General features: G+C 42.1%; 1 protein-coding gene across 1 annotated transcript in view; it reads right to left on the bottom strand.

Annotated features, from left to right (window-relative positions):
* LOC310937551 (cadherin-7-like) overlaps positions 1–3,397 on the bottom strand; it is a gene marked incomplete at both ends in the record, with an annotated part of 115,072 nt that extends 111,675 nt beyond the window's left edge. Inside the window, one exon of the mRNA XM_083901834.1 lies at positions 3,161–3,397. Coding sequence (XP_083757960.1) covers positions 3,161–3,397 — 237 coding nt within the window. The remainder of the gene's footprint in view (positions 1–3,160) is intronic.
* Positions 3,398–23,171: the final 19,774 nt, after the last annotated feature.

Here is a 23,171-nt window from a genome sequence, read left to right as displayed (position 1 = left end):
AGACTGAGCTTGGACGTTGGGGTCAGATGTTCAGACGTTGCCAATCCACGCTGACAGAAGAGTTTATCGTTTTTCGAGTCAAAAAATCATAATTTGCAATACATGAATGTTAGAAAGTTGAGTTCTCATGCTTACATGACAGTGTAGTAGTTACTGAAAAGTGCAAAGTCCTAAGAAACAGTCTTCATGTAATTTACTGACTTAAGTTTGACTGAACTGAATGAATTTGAGTATTAGATGTATATTCCCAAATTGCTCTTCTTCTTCTTTGCTCTTGTTCTGTCTCCCTGAGACCACTAGTGGTCATATTTCCTGTTTTCCTGGTTGAAGACAACATGAAAGTAAGGATGTATGGAATCGCAACTAGGGGTCGACTCCACGGGTTAAAAAAATGGGTCTGTATGAATGAAAATTGGCCTAATTTTCACTGGATTTAACGTCATTAGACTTTGTTTCAGGTCTTCTTCAATAAAACATGATGCCAACTTTAAGGCAAATGAATAGAGAATATAAAGCACATATAAGCGTGATTGACAGCAGGTACAATAGGAGCCTGGTTACAGATAACAGGCCAAATCTCAAGGCTTCAAGAGTTTAGATTCTCTACTGGTTGCCACTTGATCCGACCACATGATGCCTACGATCAACAAAGTGCATGCCCATTGTGTACACTTTCAAGTGAAAGGTAGAGTGGTTGCAGCACTGTGGACCCAATAATGCTAAACTGAAAAGGGGCCAGCAAATGAGTTTGTGTATATTCCACACGGATAAGTAGATCTCTACACCTCTATGAATAAGTAATCAGTCTGTGCGCATCCTGTGGGATTCACTAACAGAAAAAACAATCAGACACGAGCACGTGAAAAAGAAAGGAAAGCACTCTGAATTCTCCCGCTCTGTCCTCTTTTCTTCAACTTTCAACAGGCAACAGAGGACAAATCATTTCAATCAGCGCAGATGTTAACAAGCAACGCCTCGCGCTCCCATTGCTACTCGGATAAAAGGGGGATGTCCGACAGACGCTCGGACGAGAAGTGACCTTTTGCTGAACTCCAGCGCTGTCACAAACACGCTCATTCTGATTTAGATGCTTTCCTGCAGCATCCCTCTGGCAAAAAGAAAAAAGAGAGAGGAGAACAATGGGACAGTCAAATGTATCCTAATTCCAGCTGGAGACGGTAATCCAGTTCAGAGACGGTGAGGAAATGGGCTTGTGGAGAGCAGACCCGGCAAATACATGCAGATGAGAATGATTATCCCGCAGATGAGCGGAAAGATGAAAACTAATTTAATAATGAGAGCAGAAAATTCTCCAAGATAACAGGGATCTAGAGACCAATCCACGACCCATCTGGCCCCGCACTGCACTCGCTGGAGACTGTTTTCAAGCAGGAGCTGTCCATTCAGAATGTGGTGCTGAAAAGCAGTTTTCGAGCACATCAAAACCCTCTGATGTTCTTTTTCAATGAGCAACTTTAACCTTTGTATTTATGCAAATTTAAGAGTTGCTATTTTCTACATTATATCCACAGTATTTCAGTTTTGTGCTACCGTTTATGTCAACTACACCACGTTTCAGAGAGGAGTAAAGCGCCGTTATTCAAACGGCATCGGTAGATACTAGTTATTTTCAGTAATAAAAATTACTTTTTTTTATATTTAGACTACATACAGTTGAATTTAGTCACTTTTTACATCTAGCAGTGGGATGTGACTAACCACATTTGAGCTATTTATACTGCATTTCAAAGGGAAATGATTCCCTTTTCACCGTACCAGTTATTATCAGTTGTCAATTGTACATACATACACTTTAAGTGCATTATTCTACTTCTTTTCAAATACATTTCACGGGCAAGCGTTGTACTTTTTGCTTATAAACTACATAGCTATAATTTTCTAAAATAAAATTTCAGCTACAAAATTTTTACTTTGTTAGAATTGCACTACTTTGACTGACAATTACAGAAACCACTCAGATGTAGATAAAGTAGTTCACAATAGCTTGATTCTACAACACTATAATCTAGGCAACGCACTGAAATACAGGTATTTATAATCCAGTAATACAATTTAAAACATCATTTGAATGGAGTCTGACTAGTTTTAATGTTACAAAAAACAATGATTAGCTTATAGAAATAATGTAGCATTACTGCACATTAAAATAGCTCACCATATATAAAGTAATTAAGTATCAGGAGCTTTAATGCAGTTCTGTAAAGTTCTGAATTGTGTGTAGGATGCGCTGTATTGATTATCTTTCCTTTAATAGTCAAATCATACTCCCAAGTGTGCTTTTTTGCATAAACTGCCTTTTTTTATCGACACATTTGTTTTCAACATGAAAACACACTTTAATTTACTGTAACTGCAAGCAAATATAATGTAAATGTGTTTCAGTTCACATGTTTGTGTTTCCACAGCAGTCTTCTGTTATTAAAAAAAAATTATAATAATAAAATTGTGTTGTTTCTGGCTTCACTGCAATCCTTAAATCTACATAGTTTGCTTCTTCACCTGAGGGAATGTGATCCATACCCAGAACAGCAGTGTTACCATATCTCATTAATGCATAATTAGTCACTCTGTCAGCGTCCGTGCGCACTAACTCTGCCATTTGTGCCTTACTTTAAATGTCACTGGGCAGGTTGTGCACTTACATACCTGCCAACACATGCATTACTCTGCTCTTTCTGCTTGCAACTTGGCAGAACACCCACTGTACAAAGACAAGTATACCTTTTTTTTTTTTGGTGTGTATACTGATTAGAATGCAAATTACCTTGTCATGACCTAAGAATGCCTTCTAAACTAAAACTGCAGCCATCTGCACGAGGCCATGCTTCAGTCTGGCAGGAATTAAACACAGAGCTCTTTCCCAACATTGTCTGATTTCTGTCTTTGTATTTGTTTAACATTATATAGGGCACTGGGAGGGATGTATACTCTGTAAACTTGGTTGTCCCAGATTTCGCGGGTCATTACGTCGGGAGGTTATTGATATGTGTATTGTACAGGGATGTTGGGATCAGTTTATCACGAGGGTTAAAGATAGGTTCTGCCAAAAAAAAAGTGTTGTTTCTGCAAACATACTCCCCTGTGCACATTTTAAAAACCATGCTAGTGCTGACCCATTAAAAGCAGACCCATCTCTTACCTTGCCAACATAGAGCGGTTCATTCCCTGTGAACTCCTCCAATACGAAGAACTGGTTCCACACCCAGCTGCGTTTGTGCCTGTGCAGGACCTCCCAGGAGTCTGGATCTGAGTGTGGGGACTTCTCCAGATCCCCGGAGCTGGGATTCAACCCCCAGCAGCCTCTTTCCCGCAAGGTGAACAGGAGCGCCAGGAGAGCCAGGGCTCTGCATGTGCCTGAGCGACACGGTCCCATCATCTGGGTTGCCTCCAAAAAAACACCGATGCCAGAAGAGGAGCAGAAAAAAAAAAAAAACAAGAACAACAAGGGCAGAAAAGCTGAAATGTCAAAACCCTCAGGGTTTTATCCACACAGTTCTGACCCTGTATTTCACCAAAAAGAAAGAGTAGTCAAGGAGACTTGAAAGAGCACACAAGTCAAGCTCTGCATTTTGCTGTGTTGCTCGTCTTTTTTTCCTCGTTGGACACTAAGAGTGGGGTAATTCCTTCCACTTTGGAGCCAGAGAGTTGACATTAAACCTGGATAACAGGGTCAATGGCGGGCAGGGAGGCTTCAACACAGAGGCTGTATAATTGGCACCTATCAGAACAGAGACAGGGAGAGAGACAAAGACATGGAGAAGAGAGGAGGGAAGTGTCAGCAAAATGTTCCAGTGTGACCGCTTTCACTTTAGACATGGAGTGATTGCACCATGACGCAACAATAATGATGTTTCTGTCCAATTATAAAGAAATTGGTCAAAACTGAATAGACAGTAAATGGAATCTACATAAAGTCCTTGACACGCTTTCACCTGAGCACGTGCCCGGTGAGGTCAACATGTTAATAAGGGTAAGATGGAGGAGGAAAATGACCTGGCGTTTCAACATGCATAAGCAAAGAGATTTCACGGCGCACGAAACAACAGTGGAATAACAATCGAATGCTGTCATTCAGCTTGTTTCCAATTATCTGGGCTTTACCTCACCAAGGTCATTAGTTTGTCACTTTTTTTTGGGGATAAGATCACGGTGTAATGGCGGCCAGGGGGCTCGCCACACAACACTAACAAGCCACATGATCTGTGTGGTGACTTCTCATCATCGAGATTAAAAATAAATCTGAGCTGTCAGCAGCACGATGGCCCGAGCGCTCCTGACCTCTACTCCGAGCAGTTTGTTTGCCAGCCCGAAAACACTTGCCGGGGGTGGAGGTGGGTGGGGGACGGATCTCTCTCTCTCTCTCTCTCCCAACTGTCGTCATGCTGTCACAGACCAACCCCCCCCCCCCCCCCCCCACACACAATCACACCCTCCCCACCGCTCCCTCCTCAAGCTGCCAGAACATGAATCCACGCAGGGAAAAGGCATCAGTTCGTGACATGTCATGTCACAACACTTCCTGCCAGTCTTGAGCAGATAAACGACGCTCAAAACTTCCACTTTAGAAATGATCCAATCCGATCCGGTTTATTTATAAACCACATTAACACCACAGTCATAAAGCACACATGTAAAGACAAACATAAGACACATAAAGAGCTCAACACACGAAGAGGCAAAAACATAGGAGACACATGGCCCAATGAATGCCAAAGATACTTAAAAACAGGACGTGAAGAGGTCTGCCTAATATGTGGATTGCTAAGATTGTCAAAATTGCAAAAGTATTAATACAAATTATTATTATTAACATATGTAATGTTTGAGTTCAAAATTAACTGTCGAGAAGTTCGTGAGGCTGTCTTTATGTTTTTGCAATGTTAAAATGAAGGACACAAATCTAACCAGTGGACGATCATGAGACCAAAGCATCTGAAAAGCTTTCCTACAATAGTGTCAGTTTTTTTAAAATCTAAATTCTGTTATTTAAATTTCAAACCCAAACCGTAAAAACTGCCTAGACGTGCATTAGACAGTCTTAAGTCATTACTTTGTGTTTCAGCAGAGGGCACTGTAAGCACGGCTTAACCTTAGACGAGTTGTGAATGCCGTCAGTGATGTTATGCTGTTCTGAGAACCAGGGTTAATTTCGTAGCCAAAGTTTTTGCAGTGAAAACTGAGGACAAAAGCGAGGCAGCCAACCTTGTGTGACTAATAGCAAGAGTAGAACTAAAGAATGTCAGCACTTTGTTTGTGTGTGTATCCAACTATCTTTCATAGGAATATTGTTTTAAACATATATCTGGAAAAAGTGACAGCCCTGCAACAGATGGGTTTACTTAAAAGGATAACACAATCCCAAAGTGCGAGACAAACTCTTGAATAACCGGAACGAAGCTGAGAAAAGATGACAAACAGTGGCAGCCTCTACTGCGGCACAAACTCATCAGAAGCTCTGAAAATAAAGTTGCACTTCATTAAAACGGGTTATTTGGTTCTGATTTTTATTTGGTTCCCCATGGTTTTGAAACAGTTTTGAAAATGGAGTGTTTTTTTTTTTGGCGTAAACTTACGAACTTGATTGTACAAATGTTAATTCCCTCACTGACTTTTACTCGACTCTTTCCCTCTTCCACGCAGTGTATTAGCAGGATCCTAAATGTAGAAGGTAATTGCTTTGGCACACAGTGACCCGCATCTTCCCACACACATGTTCACCCTGCTCTCCTGCAAGAAAATAAATAAATAACATTTTCTAAAAAAGCTGCACACCATCCTGTGATTTGCTGTGGCTGAACCATTTCCCCCATGTGTAAATAATCAACACATAAATAAATAACAGCAAGGTGATGACAGTCACCTCTGAAGACATTTTGATCATGTGTGAGAATTCTTTTTTTTCTTTTTTTTAAATGCAGCTGCAATATTCACATCCTTCTTGAGATGTGCTGTCAAGGAGTAATAAGTACACAGAGTCTTCCAAAGTAAAAACTTTATGAAGCTTTAAAAACACTCTGTGATCTGCCTCTATGTCTTTAACAAAATTGCTTTCAATTAGTGAAGTAGCCCATTCAATCAAAAGCGGATTGTAATCATCTAATTAAATGAGGTGATTTCTTGCTTTTCTTCCTCAAAATATAATTTCAAACTAAGACATTTTTTGGGGGGAATTAGCATCAGCAGAACCCGTTTCTAATAATTCACAAACAGCCATGATTGCTACTGGATAGTAGCATGTACAGGATAACAGGCAAATGGCTATATCTATGGGCCACATTTGCCATATGTAAAAACTAAAGTTGAATGGCAAAATAACTTTTTTAAGACTCTGATCCATTCCGCTGTCTTGTGCTCAGGCTCTTCCTTGCTGCCTTCTGCTTATCCCGCAACCTGGATAAGCGGAAGACAGCAAGGAAGCCCAGACCGCCCTTTCTCCAGCCACTTCTGCAAGCTCCTCCGGGGGGGGGGGGCTCACAAGGCGTTCCCAGGCCACCCGAGAGATATAATCCCTCCAGCGTGTCCATGATTGCCCCTGAGGTCTCCTCCCTGAAGGACATGCCCAAAACATGTCCAGGAGGCGTATGAAACAGATGCCCAAGTAACCTTTTTTTCCCATGACATGAAATGCTGCACAAGGAAGATTCAGCATGTTGAGCTCAGAGATGCATTCAGTGACCCTCGGAAAATTTGCAGTTGCTGCTACCACCTTGTGGTAATGGATGCTCAAATAATTACAAACGGAGAAGTATGAAAACACACTTTTTCTAAAATCAATGCCTTTTATGGGTGGGATAATTCATATGTTCCATTTTGGTTTCTCTTTTAGCTAATGAATATTCATATGTGTTCTTAGAAAATGATGACATTGATGGGCGTAGGGAGCTAATTTGTTATCGGCTGAAAAATCAACAATCGGTTAGACAACCTCTATTTTTGGTTCTGAACTTTTCAAAAACGACAAACTGAAAAACAACTGGCGGATTAATCCCAGTGTGAACACACATGCACAATCACTTTAAAGTCACCACCCCTAGATGGTAATTTAGAGGTGGAAAGTGGAGCAGATGTGGCCGCAGGGCAACACAAAGCTGTGAAGGCAGGTTGCGGCGATTGGCATCGTGGAAACAGAGAAGATCCCATCAGAGGACGCCGGCAGGGTCAGTCAGAAACAAGCGGCCGGGCTAATGCTCTTCATTTCACTGAAGCCTCGAACATGAGGAGAGATGGGAGTCACACGGAGGAGACAGCGGAGATAACGCTAATGTGGTTGTGGGTGCAGCCGTGTGCTCACTGGCTTTTTATTAAATGAGTTTATGCTGATTTACTGTCGAGTTGATGCGCTCAAATTGTTTCGCCGGTGCCCGACGCCACAGACGCGTCCATTTTCTCAATGCATTTTAAAGCTTTATTGTTTTGGGAAAAAAATTTTTTAAAACGCACATCAGTGTCAAATCCAGCTTGAAATTAGCTGCTCTGCCAGCAAACAAAGGCACGGATGTGACAAGAGTGTTTCACAAGGCTACATTTCTTCCTCCTGGAGGTGTCAGGTGATTGACAGTGATCAGAGCGTGAGCATAATACCGTGCTGATATGAAGACTCTCAACTCCTCAAGTGACAACAAAAGACTTTGGGGGTAGAAAAAAAAAAAACTTTGAAAACACCACGTTGAAGGCTCATGTTTACTTTGATGAGTTATCTCACTTGGTGGGAGTCATGTTTTTCGTACTGTACACAGGTTCAAAGCAAACGTGATGTCTCCAAGTGTGCAAAGGAAGTGTTACGTCAAAGAAAAACATAAAGGAAGTCAACCTTGTGTACTGACAAAACTCTGAGGAAACACAAGGCTGGTGTCATTTCTCTCTCCAAGATATCAAAATTCTTTTTGTCTTCATTTTTATTTTATTTTTTTAAATCACTGTTTCTATACTTTTCAATAGCTGGGTCGAAATGCTTTAAAGCACTGACCATGTTTTGGTGCTCCAGTGGATTTTCCACCTAGCAGAGGTAAAAAAAAAAAAAATAACAACACTTAAGCATTTTCCCTATCATGCAAAAATATTATTTTATCAGCACAAAAATCAGCATTTGGCTGATTCAGTCGAACAATATCAGCCTTTCAAAATGGTTGAAGTCCATAATGGAGGATTCCTGTGGGGGAAAGCAGGCTCACAGTTGGCTATGTGTCAAAGCGATGACGCCAATTTAAGGGAAAATTCGAGATAAAGCCGTGGATGTAAAGCCTCCCGGTCGTCCTCGCGGCTCTGTTTCTCTTACACTGTCCTAATCCCATTTGCCAGTCTCACAACAGGATTACCAGTGCTCCAGCTCTCGGTAACCAATCACATGCTTCCTCTGATCCATATTCTCCTCGATCATTGTGAACGCTTAGCGAGCAGGCACTCAAGGGCCAGAATACACAACTCAATCCACTGTGAGCCAAAGTCAATTATGCCTTCAAACACTTTATCGTAGCAGTTTAATAAAGTCACTGAACCATTCATCACATTATCTCCATTTGGAATCATTTGCAGGAGAAAAACAGCATGTGCATCAACTTTTTTTTTTTTTTTGTCAGTCACATTTGAAGCAGTTTATATTTAAATGATCATGATCATCCTCCCTGGGATCTGTCATTCTTTGTCTGTCTTTTTTCTAGGTTAAATAGAGCACAGGGTCAACAGCTGTTCAGGGCAACAACAACAACAACAACAACAACAACGCTGGTCTTTGCTCAAGGACGCTCAGACAACGCGCACACTACCTTTCTTGCTGACGCAGGAGCTTGAACCCCACGGCTGAAGAGTGGTCCTCCGATATAATCCCCGACTCCAAATACCCTCACCTCATATTTTATTGGAATTCACCTCGCATCCTTCACCATTAAATCTGATGCTGAATGACAGCGTACAAGTGTCTCGCTGTGCAGTGAAAGATGTGCAGTTGCAGAGAGCAGAGTTTATTCTCCTCACAAAGAAAAACCCATGAATTTGCCCTTTTCTTAATGATGTTTAATTACAGAATGAAGCACTGTCAGTCAGTGGCACTCATTGAATTAAAAAGGTCACACTTTGTCATTTAATTTCAAAGCAAAATCATGTCTGTTCATTTTCCTCTAGTATAATCTTTTTATTTATTTTATTTTTACTCTTGATTATCCTGCAGCAACAGGAGTAGTCAGACACATTGTAAATCCCACTCACTGGTCAGTATACAGCTGCAGGTACTTTGCACAGACAGAAATGTATGCATGACCCTGAAACTTGCAGAAGATTTGCATTTTTTGGAGACATTTAATTTGTGAAATTGACCCATAATGTCATGTTTTGACAGTTTCAGTGACGCCTCTGCACATAATACTATGCAGCTACTACTTCCATGACCCATGTGGAGGTGTTGCAACATGGAAATAGGATGGAATATTTAACTTTAGGTCATTCTTATTTCCTGATTTGACTGAAAATAAGTCATGTTTGCAGTTTTTTTTTTTTTACTTCCACAAAGAAGAATGATGATAATAATACGATTTTGCAGCTCAGTTGTGCACTCACAGAGTGTGTGCGTGTTTGGCATGGACACTTTACGGTGTAAATCAGACGGCATCCCTGTGGGAGCTGCTGGCTCTGCGCACTGATGTGACCTGACTGTTGTATCTCTCCTGTTAAGAATCAATCATTGCGCATCGGCTGCCAAACAACACCTGCGCGACGCAGGGGAAGAAAAAAAAAAAAGTTCGCTGGGGTTTTTTACCTGTTCCCGGATCAGTAGGAGATACCATTATATGATATATTAATAAATATAAAGCCAGTGTCATTAAACAAAGGTGGATTCAACATCAACTTCAGTGATAAGGACGGAGGTAAATGAGCACATGATGGAGTGAGACTCGGGGAATGTGGTACGAAAAAAAAACACCGACGGGAAACATCACAGTGTGATGCGACCGCTACAGGAAATCCGTCCCCACGGAATACTAATTACAGAATAAGCGACGCGTCTTCAAAAGCATTGAAATGCCACGAATTAAGTTTGAAATGAAAGTGGGAGGCAAATAACGTACATGTCAGTGAAGACGTTGAATCTGCCGGGATTACTCACCGACAAAAAGGATGGAACAAGTTCGCTTGTGCGCGCAGATGGTGGTAAAAGTTGCGCGTTTTTCCCCCTCTCTCCACGCACCAAATGGAGAAAAAAAATACGAGTTCAGAAGTTATCATGAAGGAAAAAGGAAATTAGTCCTGATGGAGGAGCAGAGCTGCTGGAGATCGGAGACTGGATCGTGCGTAAATGCTCACCCTTGGCAGGGATGTGGCAACTCAGACTCTCTCCCCCTCCTCCTTCCCACTCTGTCTGTCTCTCTCTCGCTTTCTCTCTCTCTCTCTCTCTCTCCTCACATCCTGCGCAGTGCTGCCTCTGTGCAGTGAAGCCCAGCTGCGGGGTTTTGGGCATGTATCTATCTCTCTCTTACATAGGGAACAGGAGGAGGGGTGCATGGATGGATGGGTGGGCGCGCAGCAGCAGCAGCAGCAGCAGGAGGAGCAGTAGGAGCCTGAGCACCGGACGAGACCAGGAGAAAAGACTCAGTCTATAATCTGAGCCAAACCCTCGCAGACCGGAGTGGAGACAGGGAGTCTATATCGAGAAGAGTTTGACCAGGAATAAAGTTGGCGAGGACGGAGCCAGAAACACACAAACACACACACACACACGCCGCGGTTTTGGCACAAGTAATGAAGAAGCGGATTTTCAAAACATGCCAAGTTTTTTGGCAGAAGATGGCTCGTGTGCTGTGAAACGAAAAAAAAAAAAAAAATCAATACAAAATTCTTCACACCTTCAACCAATGAGGAAGATTAAGCATTTCCACCCCCTCCCCCTCCCCATCCTCCTCCTCCTCTCCCCAGTTCACCTTGAGAATTAATTAAATCCAAAAACATATTAGGGAAATGTTAAAATACTGTACAAACAAAGATGATTACATTTAATAGTCAAACAAGTCACTCACGTTTCACCATTCAGTTTCTTTTGACACACAGAATCCTAATTTCAGTCATTTTATTTTATATAATTCAGTTTAATTCATTTTGGTTGACTATGTTTGAAGAAAAGGGTAATTATTATTGTATTTATAAAGTACACAGTGGAAGGATTATCACCTTTTGACCTTGTTTACTCTTGCAGTTTCTATTTGGATAGTTTTGCAAAGAAACTGAACTTTGGATTATTTTGTGTGCATTTCAAAGAGAGAGATGCAGAGATTGAAACCTTGCCTGACATGTGTTCTTTTATTTTATTTCCCCCTGCATCAGTCACATTTTCTAGACTTTTTTTTTTAATGTTGTTGTGTTTTTTTTTGCACTTCCGGACTCCATTCCTATCCCAGAGTTTTGTTTTTCACCCAATTAGCAGCAAACGGGGCTCCTGCGGTGACAGAAGAAGCATGAGGCTGCACCTCCATGCTCACACACACACACACACACACACACCACTGAAACCAAACAGTATTAGTTACACTCCTAATTAGTGACAGTAAACACACAGTGTGCACCACTGTCACTTGTTAAGAACACATGCATTTTTCCAAAGACTATTCTCCTCCAGTCTTGTCGGGGTAAGTGGTATGAACTTGTTTGTTTCTGCGCAGGTGGGTTTTTATTTTCTAATACATACACAGCTGTTTTCACGTTGCATTTCACTTTAAACACAAAATGCTTCATACAGTCTTTGTAAAACAAAAAAAAAAATAAATAAATTGAGACAGAATACATTACAGTATGGTGCTGCTGCTCTTTTTTTTTTGTCTTCCCTGCTCTGTCACTTATAAGAGGCGAGCACTGAACCAAACTAATAGAAAGAGCAGCCTGTCTGTCATGACTGGAAGAGCTGTAAAGCTGAATTAGAGACACGTCCCCCCCCAAAAAAAAAATACAGTGAGTCCCAGTGGACTAAAAAGGAAGGACAATGAGCTAAAGAGTGGGATGGATAATGCTGGGATAAATGGAAGGAGGGCATGTAAAGGTGGACTAAGTAAGAAGTCAAGTTTAAAGGATGCACGGAGACAGAGTGCAGAGGGAGGGCGGGTGTGTGATAATAGAGTGAGAGGTGAAAGGGAGGAGAAAGGGGAGGTTTATCGCTGGAGGAGGAGGATGAGGACGAAGGGTGGGGGGGGGGGGGGGGTTGGTTTGGAGAGGGTGTGCAGCAGTTCAGCAGTGAGAGTTATTTAATTGGAGAGTGACATTGGGAGCTTGGCTCGTCAGCTCTTTCCCATCAATCAGACGCGGTCAGAGGGAGCCCCCGAGGTGATGTGGCCCCCGCATTTCTCCCACTCCTCCTCCTCCTCCTCCTCCTCCTCCTCCTGGATCACACAGCCAGCCCCGGCATTTAACCGCGAAAGTCGCCATTATGCCTCCTCTACCCTTTAACCCCACACCTCCACATCAGAATACTCCACTGTCCGCTCGCTGGCCTTATATAAGCAGTTTGCACTTGCTCTCCTCCTGTGACACACGCCACTCCATGGTGGTTTCCGCTCATACGCTAACAAGAAAAACAGGGACCGTGTCAAGGGTTGTGGATATTTAATGGTACATTATGTAAGAAATGCACTGTATTAAAGCAGTAGTCTGTAACTCGTATGACTGTTACAATCAGACCATTGTGTGATGAGAGGCAGCTGCAAACAGGTTGGACTGAAAACACAAAGAAGTCCGCAAGAACGTTCAGCAGCGCTGCTGCTGTAAACATACTATCAAAAATGAAATAAGAAGATTACAACAGAGGCAGAACAACAACAAAGTTGCATACTGCAGATTCAAATCGAAATACGCCCACAAATGCTTGCAAACTCTGGTTATGACGTGGCGCTTGTGCTTGTGCAGATTGTAGCACTACAACACTCAGGTTGTCTGAAGAGTTACTTGGAACACAGCAAGCTACAGCTATGGTCTCGAAATCGCCCGAACCTAAAAAGGCCTTGCTGCCATTCTCTAGCTCCATTTTCAGGTGGCCCCGCAACTAAACATGTCACATGCACGCACACGTGTGTCTCTCTCTATATCACACATCACGTCACTCTCCTGCAGTGGCGGATCTAGAAAATTCTACATGGGGTGACAAAGCGGGGGGGGGGGGCAAGAGTTCTTGGCAGGGTGGCATGGGAGGACGGTACGCAAGAGTCCCCAAATGTAAATGGATTTAACATAACAAACATAAAATAAAAAAGTAAAAATACTTTAAAACTAATTACTGTTTTTATCATGAACAACAGGAACAAGCCTAGTGCATCTCTTAAAAAGTAAAAGTATTAATAGCAAAATGAAAATATAAAGTAAAAAGTGCAATAATCAAAAATGTTAAAAAAACAACTTAAAAGGCTGAGGACCCTCTTCCTTCCTGTCACTCCTGCCTCTGTCTCACTTTCTGAATCTGCAGCAGCCTCCTCCTCTTCCCCCCTCACATCCTCTTCTCCTTCACTTATTTGTTCATCTCCTTCTGCGGTCTTCTTCTGCTTTGAGCCTCCTGGTCTCTCCAGTTCACTACCTTCTCCTTCATTTCCCTCCTTCTCTTCTGCTGTGCACTTTTCTTACTAAAAACCCTTTCAACATCCCCACTTTTTGCTCTCCTTCTCATTGTGAGAAGCTCTGGTTATCCTTGTATCACTACACTGTAGGGTCATGTGACTAATACATACAACAAATCTAAAATCAGAAGATATTTATTACACAGAACAGTTATGTTTAGACTACTCAATGCTTATTGTATGTGTTATTTTCCAGTTAGAAAAGTAAAGGATGTCACCTGGTTTAACTCATTGCTGTGATAGGTGACCGTAAGTGGTTTTATAGCAGGTCAAGTAGTGTGTAACGTAACGCCCGCGGAACCGAGATCCGCGAAACGTTATGGATTAAAACGTGATAGGTTTTAATATATTGTATGAAGCTGCTGTTGTCTTTACTAAAAACAAAACTAATCAAAGAGCAAAACGCTCTTACAAATCACAGCAGCTGCCCCCCCTTGAATCCCCCCCCCCCCCCATAGCTCCGCCCCTGCTCTCCTGTCATTTCCCTACTATTTTGCAACGGCGACAATAACAAGCAGGCACCTGTGCGTCTGTCAGCGTGGCCTGCAAATTTTTTTTTTTTAATTGTGGGACGGTTCATATGTATGTTCATGTGCCGTGTAGGTATATGTCAAGTATAGCTCCATGTTTGTGTTTAGCCACCAATGCTCTCCAGTGTTTTGAAGTGGGATCACAATCAGTATTTTTTTTTACTAATGGCCACTGTTTTACATATTTTACATGAACTGTAATAAAATAAGACACCCAATACAAATGGTTTGGTCGTTGCAAGATATTTTCTCACAAAGTCTCAAAGTGAAGACCTGCTCTACCTGTTCTATAAGACCCAGATAGACGCACACAGACACTCATAAGAGAACAAAATAAGTGGATCCATTGACCAGCCGAGTTAATTGCTGGTCATTCCCTAACCCGCTAACAGACAGATGACATTATCATTCCAGCTGCTGCTGCTGCTCACTGTAATTGGAAACAGATGATTGTAACATTGACTGGCCAATTTCAGCTCAAAACAAGGTATTGATTTCCCCAGTGGACGTTTAAGAAAACACACTGCTGTGCTCACAGCTAAAGAGACGCCATAACATATATCAGAGTTTTTGGAACATCACGACTCAGACTCAGAGTCGGGGCACAGTAAATAAGAGACGGGGAGCGATGATGAAATAGCCACACATGGAAATATAAAGAAAGCCAGGGTGAAATATGAAGAGTAAATTCGCATTACAATTAATTTGGATTGAAGTTTTTTTTTTTTTTTTTTTTTTGAGGTTTATGGAAACAGAATTTGCCACGCCTTGGGTTGTCTTTCTTGCTGCTTCAGTGCTGCCGGAGCAATGATTCAACAGCAAATGACCTTTTTCACACCGTGATCTTGACAGAGGGATCTTGATTTATCCACAAACCGAATTCCATTTCGCGGGTTGTTCTAATTCATCTCTGACTCCTTCTCCGCTCCTTAATTGCGCTGAGACATTTGCACACAAGTTTAAATGCCTCCTTAATTGCTTTTATGTTTTATTTTAATTTTCTTTGTTGATTGACTTCTTTTCCCCCCCTAGTTACACATCAGGGGAAGCATTTGTGAGCCATGGATTCACACATGCAGCTATTCTTCTTCGGGCACCGCATTGACTTTCATTCATTTGGACAGCCTAAAGTCTTACTTTGTCTATAACCAGTTCATGCCAGTTCATGGTTTGGTTGGTTTTCCATTACTACCTCCCCAAACTATCACTACACGGCTGCATGAAATTGCCGTTCTACTTCGTTTCACACGCGAAAACGCACACAAACTAGTGACTAGTGACTTGTAAAGCAGTTGTTTTCAGTGTAACTGAATCATTAGAATCGGTTAATTGAAAGGATGTGTTCAGTACTTCCTGCATGACCGGAGCACAGACTCCATCTGACACAGTCACTGGACTGAAATACAACGGCGGAGTTTAAGTGATGACTTAAGACTGACTTTCAGCAGTGCTGTCGCTAAATGCACCAGACCCCCCTGTTAAATGATGACATTTTAGACATTTCCGTGGTAATTGTCGGAGATTATCCCACATTTTTAGGATTGTTAAGTATTTTTAACTGATCTACTGTACTGTTCGGGCATTATTCAGCTTGATTCTTGTGCCAGACGTTTTGCTGATGCCTCTTCCTGCGATGACACTCTGACTAATCAGTGGCCGACAGTCTGGTGACGTCACGGGTAGTATCAGCTCAGAGGCTTGAAACCTAGCCAGAGCAACTCGTCGAAAAGGGGCAAAACCCTGATCCTAATGAGACAGAACCTCATTAGGATCAGGGTTTTGGTCTCCATGAGGACTACTGGTCCTGAGAAGGTCAGCGTTTATGCCAGAAAATTTCCTAAAGAGGTAAATAAATAAATACATGCACACACAGTGTGTAAACATGCATGTTACTACATGGAGTTCACAGTGCTACAGAGAGCTGGGGATCAGAAGCAGCAGCGGGGCCTTGATGTTCAAGGGACAAGGCCGCAGAGTTGACTCGGCACGCACCCTCGCCCCGACTCCGCCGCCATGACCGAAATACAAAAGCCAATCTGATTTGCATAAGCCGCATCAAAACATTCCCTCCCTTCCTCTCTGAGAACATGGATTTGGACTAATCATCCAGCAAGTATTGAGTGATTACATTTTCATCAGATGCAATGTAAGAGGGTCGAAAGATCAAGTGAACTAATGGATGACCTAATCATGGTGGATTGGCTGTATCGATTCAGATGGTCATATCCTCTTTGTCTGTCAGACCGCGGGAGCTCGAGGAGGATACGATCCCTCACTCGCTGAAACCAACCATATTCCAGAGACCCTCATTCAGATTACACTAATTTAGCCCATACCTCTCCTGCTCCCCTGAGGGTTAAATAGATTACGGGGGGAGAAATGAAAATCTTGCTGAGTTGCAGCTTAGAACTTGTATTCTAGTGGGTTAGTGTTGAAATAATTACAGGTTTTTATCAACTCTACTCTCCGTTTTCAGGATTCTTTTTTCACGTGGAGAGAGCATGGAGTCACTGCTGCATGCGCTCAACATATATAAACATTCTTAATCCTCATTGATATACAGTGTGTTGAAGATTTTGCACACAAGCAAAAATTACGACTATGGTGGTGGTTGGTGACACTATAGCTGCCAGCACTGCAGGGACCATCATTCTTCAAGGACAATCCTCTGTGTGCGTCTGTGAGAATAATCAATGTTCCTGAAAGTTTCTCATGAACTGGTGGCATCTTTTAATGTAGCGTCACGAATGTCACTTCTTGCCACTTGAAGAGCACTTACATCCCTAGACAGTGAATGCTTAAAGAAGAAGGGGTTGGGCGGGAGGGGGGTTGACGGGGGCAAAAAAAAAAAAACTTGGTAAATACTTGAGATTGAGAAGAGGTGTCGATAACAGACGAAGCACAGAGGTCATTCTCGGCAATTTCCCTCCAGACACGTCACAGCAGGTTCTGAAAGAGAAACGTCTCACTGCAGACAGTCATGTTCATTCACCTCAGTTTGTGTCGACCGAGACAGCATCCTGATCCGAATCCTAATGACACACCGACTTGCTGGCATTCAGCGGTCTGTGAGTCACAGAGCTAAGAGAGCCATGGCAGCCTGGGCTGTGCTCTCAATTCACACTCAGACCTGCACCTACAAAAATCTCAACAAAAGGGAAATAAGGCAGTCAGAAGGGATCCGTCTTGTCAACACAGCCACCATCATACCGCAGTATAAAACTGCAGAGGTGAAACTGAGCCCAATGTTCTCCTTTCCTGAGCTGACCCAGAATAAAGTGATATGATATATCTGAAGCATCTTAAAAGTGAATCTGCAATGAAAACCCCCCTCGCCGAGAGTAATCACTCGACATATCACTGCGTAGCTGTACGTGGTGCTTTTAAAAAAAATAAAAAAATAAATAAACCGCACACAAGTTCAGCTCTCGTGAAACAGATGGAGAGTGAATGCTGTCGAGAAGTCAGATGGCCAACAACATTAATAGCATATACATCTGTGTATCCATATACACGGCAGCTTACAAACCTTTAATCTGACTAATCAACACTCACCTGCCACTTTATTAGGTACATGGGACACTTAAATAAAGTGGCAGGTGTGGCACCCAGTTGTGGCCAAACTGCTTCAAGGTAGGCTCGGTGGTTAAATTGCATCGCAAATCGTCGAAAACCAATCTGGGCACTATTGGCATCAGCCATTATTGCGGTAGTCAGAGCAGCCACTGACTGGATACTGTCTCATTGTCTGATCTTTCCCAGTAAACTCTAGAAGATTGGTTGATTAGATCGGAACATTTTCTCAAACACTTGGAGCAGCTGTGTCAGTCTGTGCAAAGTATCAGTTTGAAATTGATGGGAAAAACGCAACGCAATTTATTGGCCAAAATTGAACTTATGTTATGCTGTGTGTAAATGTGTAATCGCTTAAAAGATTGTGTAGATTTCAAAGCCTTTTTCTTTCTTTTATTAAAATCAGGCATGGTTCTTGATTTACTGCAGCACCAACAGACAAACCAGCCAGTGAAGGGGCTCAATACACAAATGAATCCTTTCTGGTATATGTAAAGGCCACCGTAGTTCCCCACATAGGACAGGGAAAGGTAAGCAGAGGAGTCCTCCCATTCGTTACACTCTGTAGTCTCACTATTGGACATCACTAATTCTTACACACTGGGTCTTTAAAAACACTGAACGTGACCACAGTCTAATATCCAATATGTGGATTAAGCTCGAGTTGTTCGGACCACAAAAGAACACACAGCAGATTATAATGAAAGCTTGGAGCAGTTTTTTCATGTGCAATACGTGTAGCTTTTCAATGAAGTGTATTCAATAAAGAGCAGACTACCATCAACAAAGGAGATAAGTTGTGAATAATGTCAAATACCGGCAACTTATTAAGAGGAAAATCATTTAAGAATTGTGTCCATGACAACATTTCACATCACATTTGTATTTGTTCCTTTTTATTCATTGTTTCTAGAGCCGGGGTTTTCAATTAGGAAACATTTCAGAGCATTGACAGACCTGACTACATATCACTGAGATACCTTTCTGTTTTTTTTTTTTTTTTTTTTGTTTTAAAAAAACAAGGGAAATAATGTCAGCTTGTGTTATGTACACCAGGAGAGAAATAACCAAAGAGCCAGCAGAGAGGAGCCACAAACAAGACAGAAATGAGGACAGGATGAGACAGAGACATAGATGAGGAGGGACAGCAAAAAGACAATAAAAGAAAAAGGCAGAAGCAAAAGCATAGGCTTTGTCATGACAGCTTCCTCTCCCATGGCGGGGGAGATGCGTGTTCACATGCTCCACTAGTCAGGCTGAAAAACCCGGGCCTGTTGCATTCACTTCAGCCGAGCAATAGTACTCATGGTTGCCTGGCTGGCAAAGAGCTTGTTATCCTCCATCCCTTCATCTGCCTGCTCCTCTACTTTCTCCACATCCACATTTTTCCCACAACACAAGCATCTGCATTGTGTCTGCTCCGACAAGCCCCCCGTGTGTTTCCTGGCCACAGAGGAAACAAGCAGCTCATTTTTGTTTTTCTTGCAAGACACAGGTGTAGACAAACAGGACCCCAGCCAAAAAAAAAAAAGAAAGAGAAGCCCAGGTGGTGTTTGCATCAGGTGAAGTGCCCTGATCCTGAAAATCAGGTTCAGTCCTGTCAAGCCGAATCTGGTGCTCCCATTGTGCTCGGTGTAAGACGCAAGCTCCCTATCTCAAGAAAAAGAAATGAACAGAGATGATCTAATCGACCCAATCAACCAACAAATGTCAGATGTGAATGCACATGTGACACCGTCGGAGCTGGGTTGACTGAGTACACTGTGCCAAAGAAAAGCTCAGGAAAATAGAAAATAGAACAGGTCTTCGTCTTCTTCTCATCGGGGTATATTTCAACTGCTTCTCATTAACTCCAGGGATTTCTTCCCCCGCCCCCCCAATTAAGTTTTCTGTCTCCATTTCTTTACATGAATGGGATCGCATGAGCTGCGAAACAATTGCTCAGTCAATGGGTGGAGGGCAAAGAAGAACAAAACGCCTTACCAATCACCTCCTGACGATGGAAAGTGAATATAAAGTAAGGTATTGTTTTAAGAAGTTTAGAGAGAGACTTCACAACGGGAGAGGGGATCAAAAGTGGGAAATAAGCGCAGATATTTCGGTGCTGTAGCTGTGGAAGACGACGCTTTGTTAAAACAACGCTTCTCTCTGATTCTACCTCATGTTGGCATAAATTTGTGTCGTTTGAAACTGCCAAAATTCGCCTCTTGTAATAAATTGATTTCCCTTGCGGCAAAGCAACAAATTATAACCCTAATTTTGAGAGGGAAGCTGAAGCGATTACAGCGGTGTGCACAGGCACTGTAGAAAAGATAGGATTTATTTACTCGTTCTATCCTTTTTAAAATCGGATATACAAAAGTGAAAGTGTAGCAATTAAACACGACGTTTACTCTGTGTAAAGTTATTCTCGGATGTTTGGGGATAATTGGAAAGAGCCAAATCACAGTGTGAACACATTTAGGAGAACTACAGTATATTACGCTTGTGCACTTTGGTACCTGGAATAAACTGACCAATTATTCTCTGCTGCTTGTAAGACTGTCCGTTGACGCAGAGCAAAGAGGCCGAGTGCAGAGTAGGAATGAGCCAATACGATACTCGGCATTGATATCAGCACTGGTCAAAATCATTGGATCAGATATCAGATAGATAAAAAATATCAAATTCGAAACCATCCAAAAAAAAACCTTTATATCCCAGACTGCAAACATTACAATAAAAATCAGCATCAGCATTTTAGCTGAGTCATGTTATGGGCTGTTTATTTCTTCTTTCGCTTGAAATGTGTTATTAACAACTTCATAGTTTAAAATGTATAAAATGTCTAAATCGGACTGATATTGGTATCTGCAAATACTGGAGTTTGTGATATCGGTATCTCTATCGGACACAGAAAAAGTGGTATCATGCAATCCCTACTATGGACACCTACTGGTATAACTAGTCTCAGGTCACGGTCTGTACATACACTCTTAGAAATAAGGGTTCCAAAAGTGTCCTTCTACAAGGGCTGAGGTTCTACCTGGAACCATGTGCTTCTGAAAGAAAGGGGTTTTCAAGGGTTCTTGGTAACACTAATGGTTCCAGTAAGAACCATTTTGATCCAGAGAACCCTTTAAAACCCCTTTCCTGAACAAAAGGTTTTAAAAGGGTTCCAGGAAAAAGGGTTTGGAGGGAGCCAAAAAGGGTCTTCCTATGAGGACAAGCCGAAGAACCTTATATGGTTCTACTTAGCACTTTTATTTTTTAAGAGTGTAGGTCACGGTGGATTGATGCTGAAAGACCTGCAGAAGAACCCACACAGATATGGGAGAGACCATTCATGTCTCCATTTAAAGTCATGTAAGCAGCCTTTGTCAGTGTTTTGTCTGAATGACAAAAATGTTTCATATTATTACAGCAATGATACTACAGATAAGCAGGCCAAAAAACGCATCATTAGAGAGGGTTCATTGGCAGTTCAATTCAATGTACAACCCCAAGTATGTTTGTATAAGTGTTCAATACAAATAACTTAGTTTCCATTAAAAAAAAACAACTACTGTACATCGTACGTTTTGCATTTTTAAGGAGAACCGACCTCCATGTTGTTACAATATGCAGTCTAATCATTAGATGTCACTAATACAGAACAGCTCTTCAAGCTTTTGGTTGTCTATCCAAAAAGTCTATCAGACGCATTGTTTCCAACAATCTTGTGCACCTAATAATATATGATATTATTATTATATATTGATATATGATATGGAGTAAATCTTCTTGAATATCCAAGGCAATAACTGGCAGGAGTTAAAGTTTCCTGACCAAGGAAACCTCAATAACCGCATTCATTGGGCGAAAAGAAAGAGGACATTAAAAAAAAAAAAAGGTGGATGACAAAATCTGATTAAATCCATTGTCTGACAAATGTGTGCAATCAGTATATGAAATAAAGATAAGCAACAAGCTCTGTTGATTATCAGTGCGATGAGGAAAAAAGTCATTCATGTCACAAAGTGGCTCTCTGTCAGTTCATTGTTTCTCTCTCTAATTTAATTTCCCTCCGTTTCCTGCTCTTAACGCTTTGATTTCTCATGTGAGGACAAGAGTGAAAAGCTCCGTCCAGAGTGGAATGACTCGATTGAGCTGATGGAGAGAGTGTCTGCAGCCCTGTAAGCTTTTTTTTTTTTTTTTTTTTGCTGTCCCTGTGGGTTTATCCATGGTTCAGGCGTGTGCAGAGGTCCACTCTGGCTTCAGCTGACAGGACCCCCCTCAGGTCCCGGCAGCTGCCAGGATGAAGAGAATGCATCGCGGACACATGGTGACAGGAGCTGATGTGGTCGTCCGCGTCCGTCACAGCTTTCATTTCCGACTCCGTGCCATTGATTCCCGGACTGGGTGACATAAGTGACACTCTCTTTTAATCTGTTGCAAAGAGCTTGACCTGTGGAGCACGTCTTCTGAGGATGAGAACAAACTCCTGGCTACTGGAGCCCAAATGGAAACTATCACTTTTCACCCCTTTGTCCGATCCGAGGGAAAACTTCACCACGGTGACACTTCTAGATCATGGGGGTCGTGTTTCCTTCACACAGACGTAATCCAGTGTGTGTGGGGGGGGGGGGAGTATTAAAGAAAAATAAACAGGGTACATGGAAAAAAGAGCAAAGGTGAGAACATTGCAAGGGGAAGTGAGTGGAATGTGGAGGTTACTAGTTATTAAAGCTGGAGTATGGGTCTAGAAAAACACTGATTCTTGGATGCATCGCGACTCGGACGATGCTGCATCGACTCACAAATTCCGATTATTTATACGTCGAATAACGTAAAACAGACAGTACGAAAAGGCGGAACTCGGACACTTGGGTGAAAGAGGTTAGGATATAGAATTTACGCGATGCTTGGACATCTATCGTGCGTCACTTTAACTGCACACTTTATCACCAAGAGAAATGAATGAATGAATGAGAGCCACACAGATTCTAATGATGCTGAGCTGTTGCGCGTAAAAGTACGATTCAGTTTTACATTTTGTCTTAAATATGTGAATTGTGACTTAAAGCGGACCTAGACCGGAAGTTCCAATTAACGCTGTTTTTTAGTGTGTATCTGCGTCATTACCTTGTTTAAGAAGCCCTTAAGGTTCAAAACAAACAGTTCAGCCACTGCTGAGAACGCTGTGTTTTATTGTAATCTCGGGCTCAGCGAGATCTCTGAAAAAACCCGGTCCGGTTACGTAAACACCGGTTCTCCGGAACAGCAGATCGTCCTGCTCCGGGCACTAGTCCGAGCACATCCGGTTGCGTACATTGAACCGCAGAAGAAGAATAACGTCCGTTGTGGAGGTGTTTCACGAGCGACAGTGTCTTCTGACTCTGGGTCAAAGTCATAAAAGGGACTGTGGCGGGGAGTCGTGAAGAAGCTATTTTTAAACACTGTTAAAACAATGTTTTGATAATGAGTAGCAGTGCATCCACTGTCCAGAGGG

This window comes from Microchirus variegatus (genome assembly GCF_963457635.1).
Source record: "Microchirus variegatus genome assembly, chromosome: 15".
In the NCBI taxonomy this organism is placed as follows: Eukaryota; Metazoa; Chordata; class Actinopteri; order Pleuronectiformes; family Soleidae; genus Microchirus; species Microchirus variegatus.
Note: the sequence above shows the minus strand (reverse complement) of the source record. Positions and strands in the feature narration are given on the sequence as shown.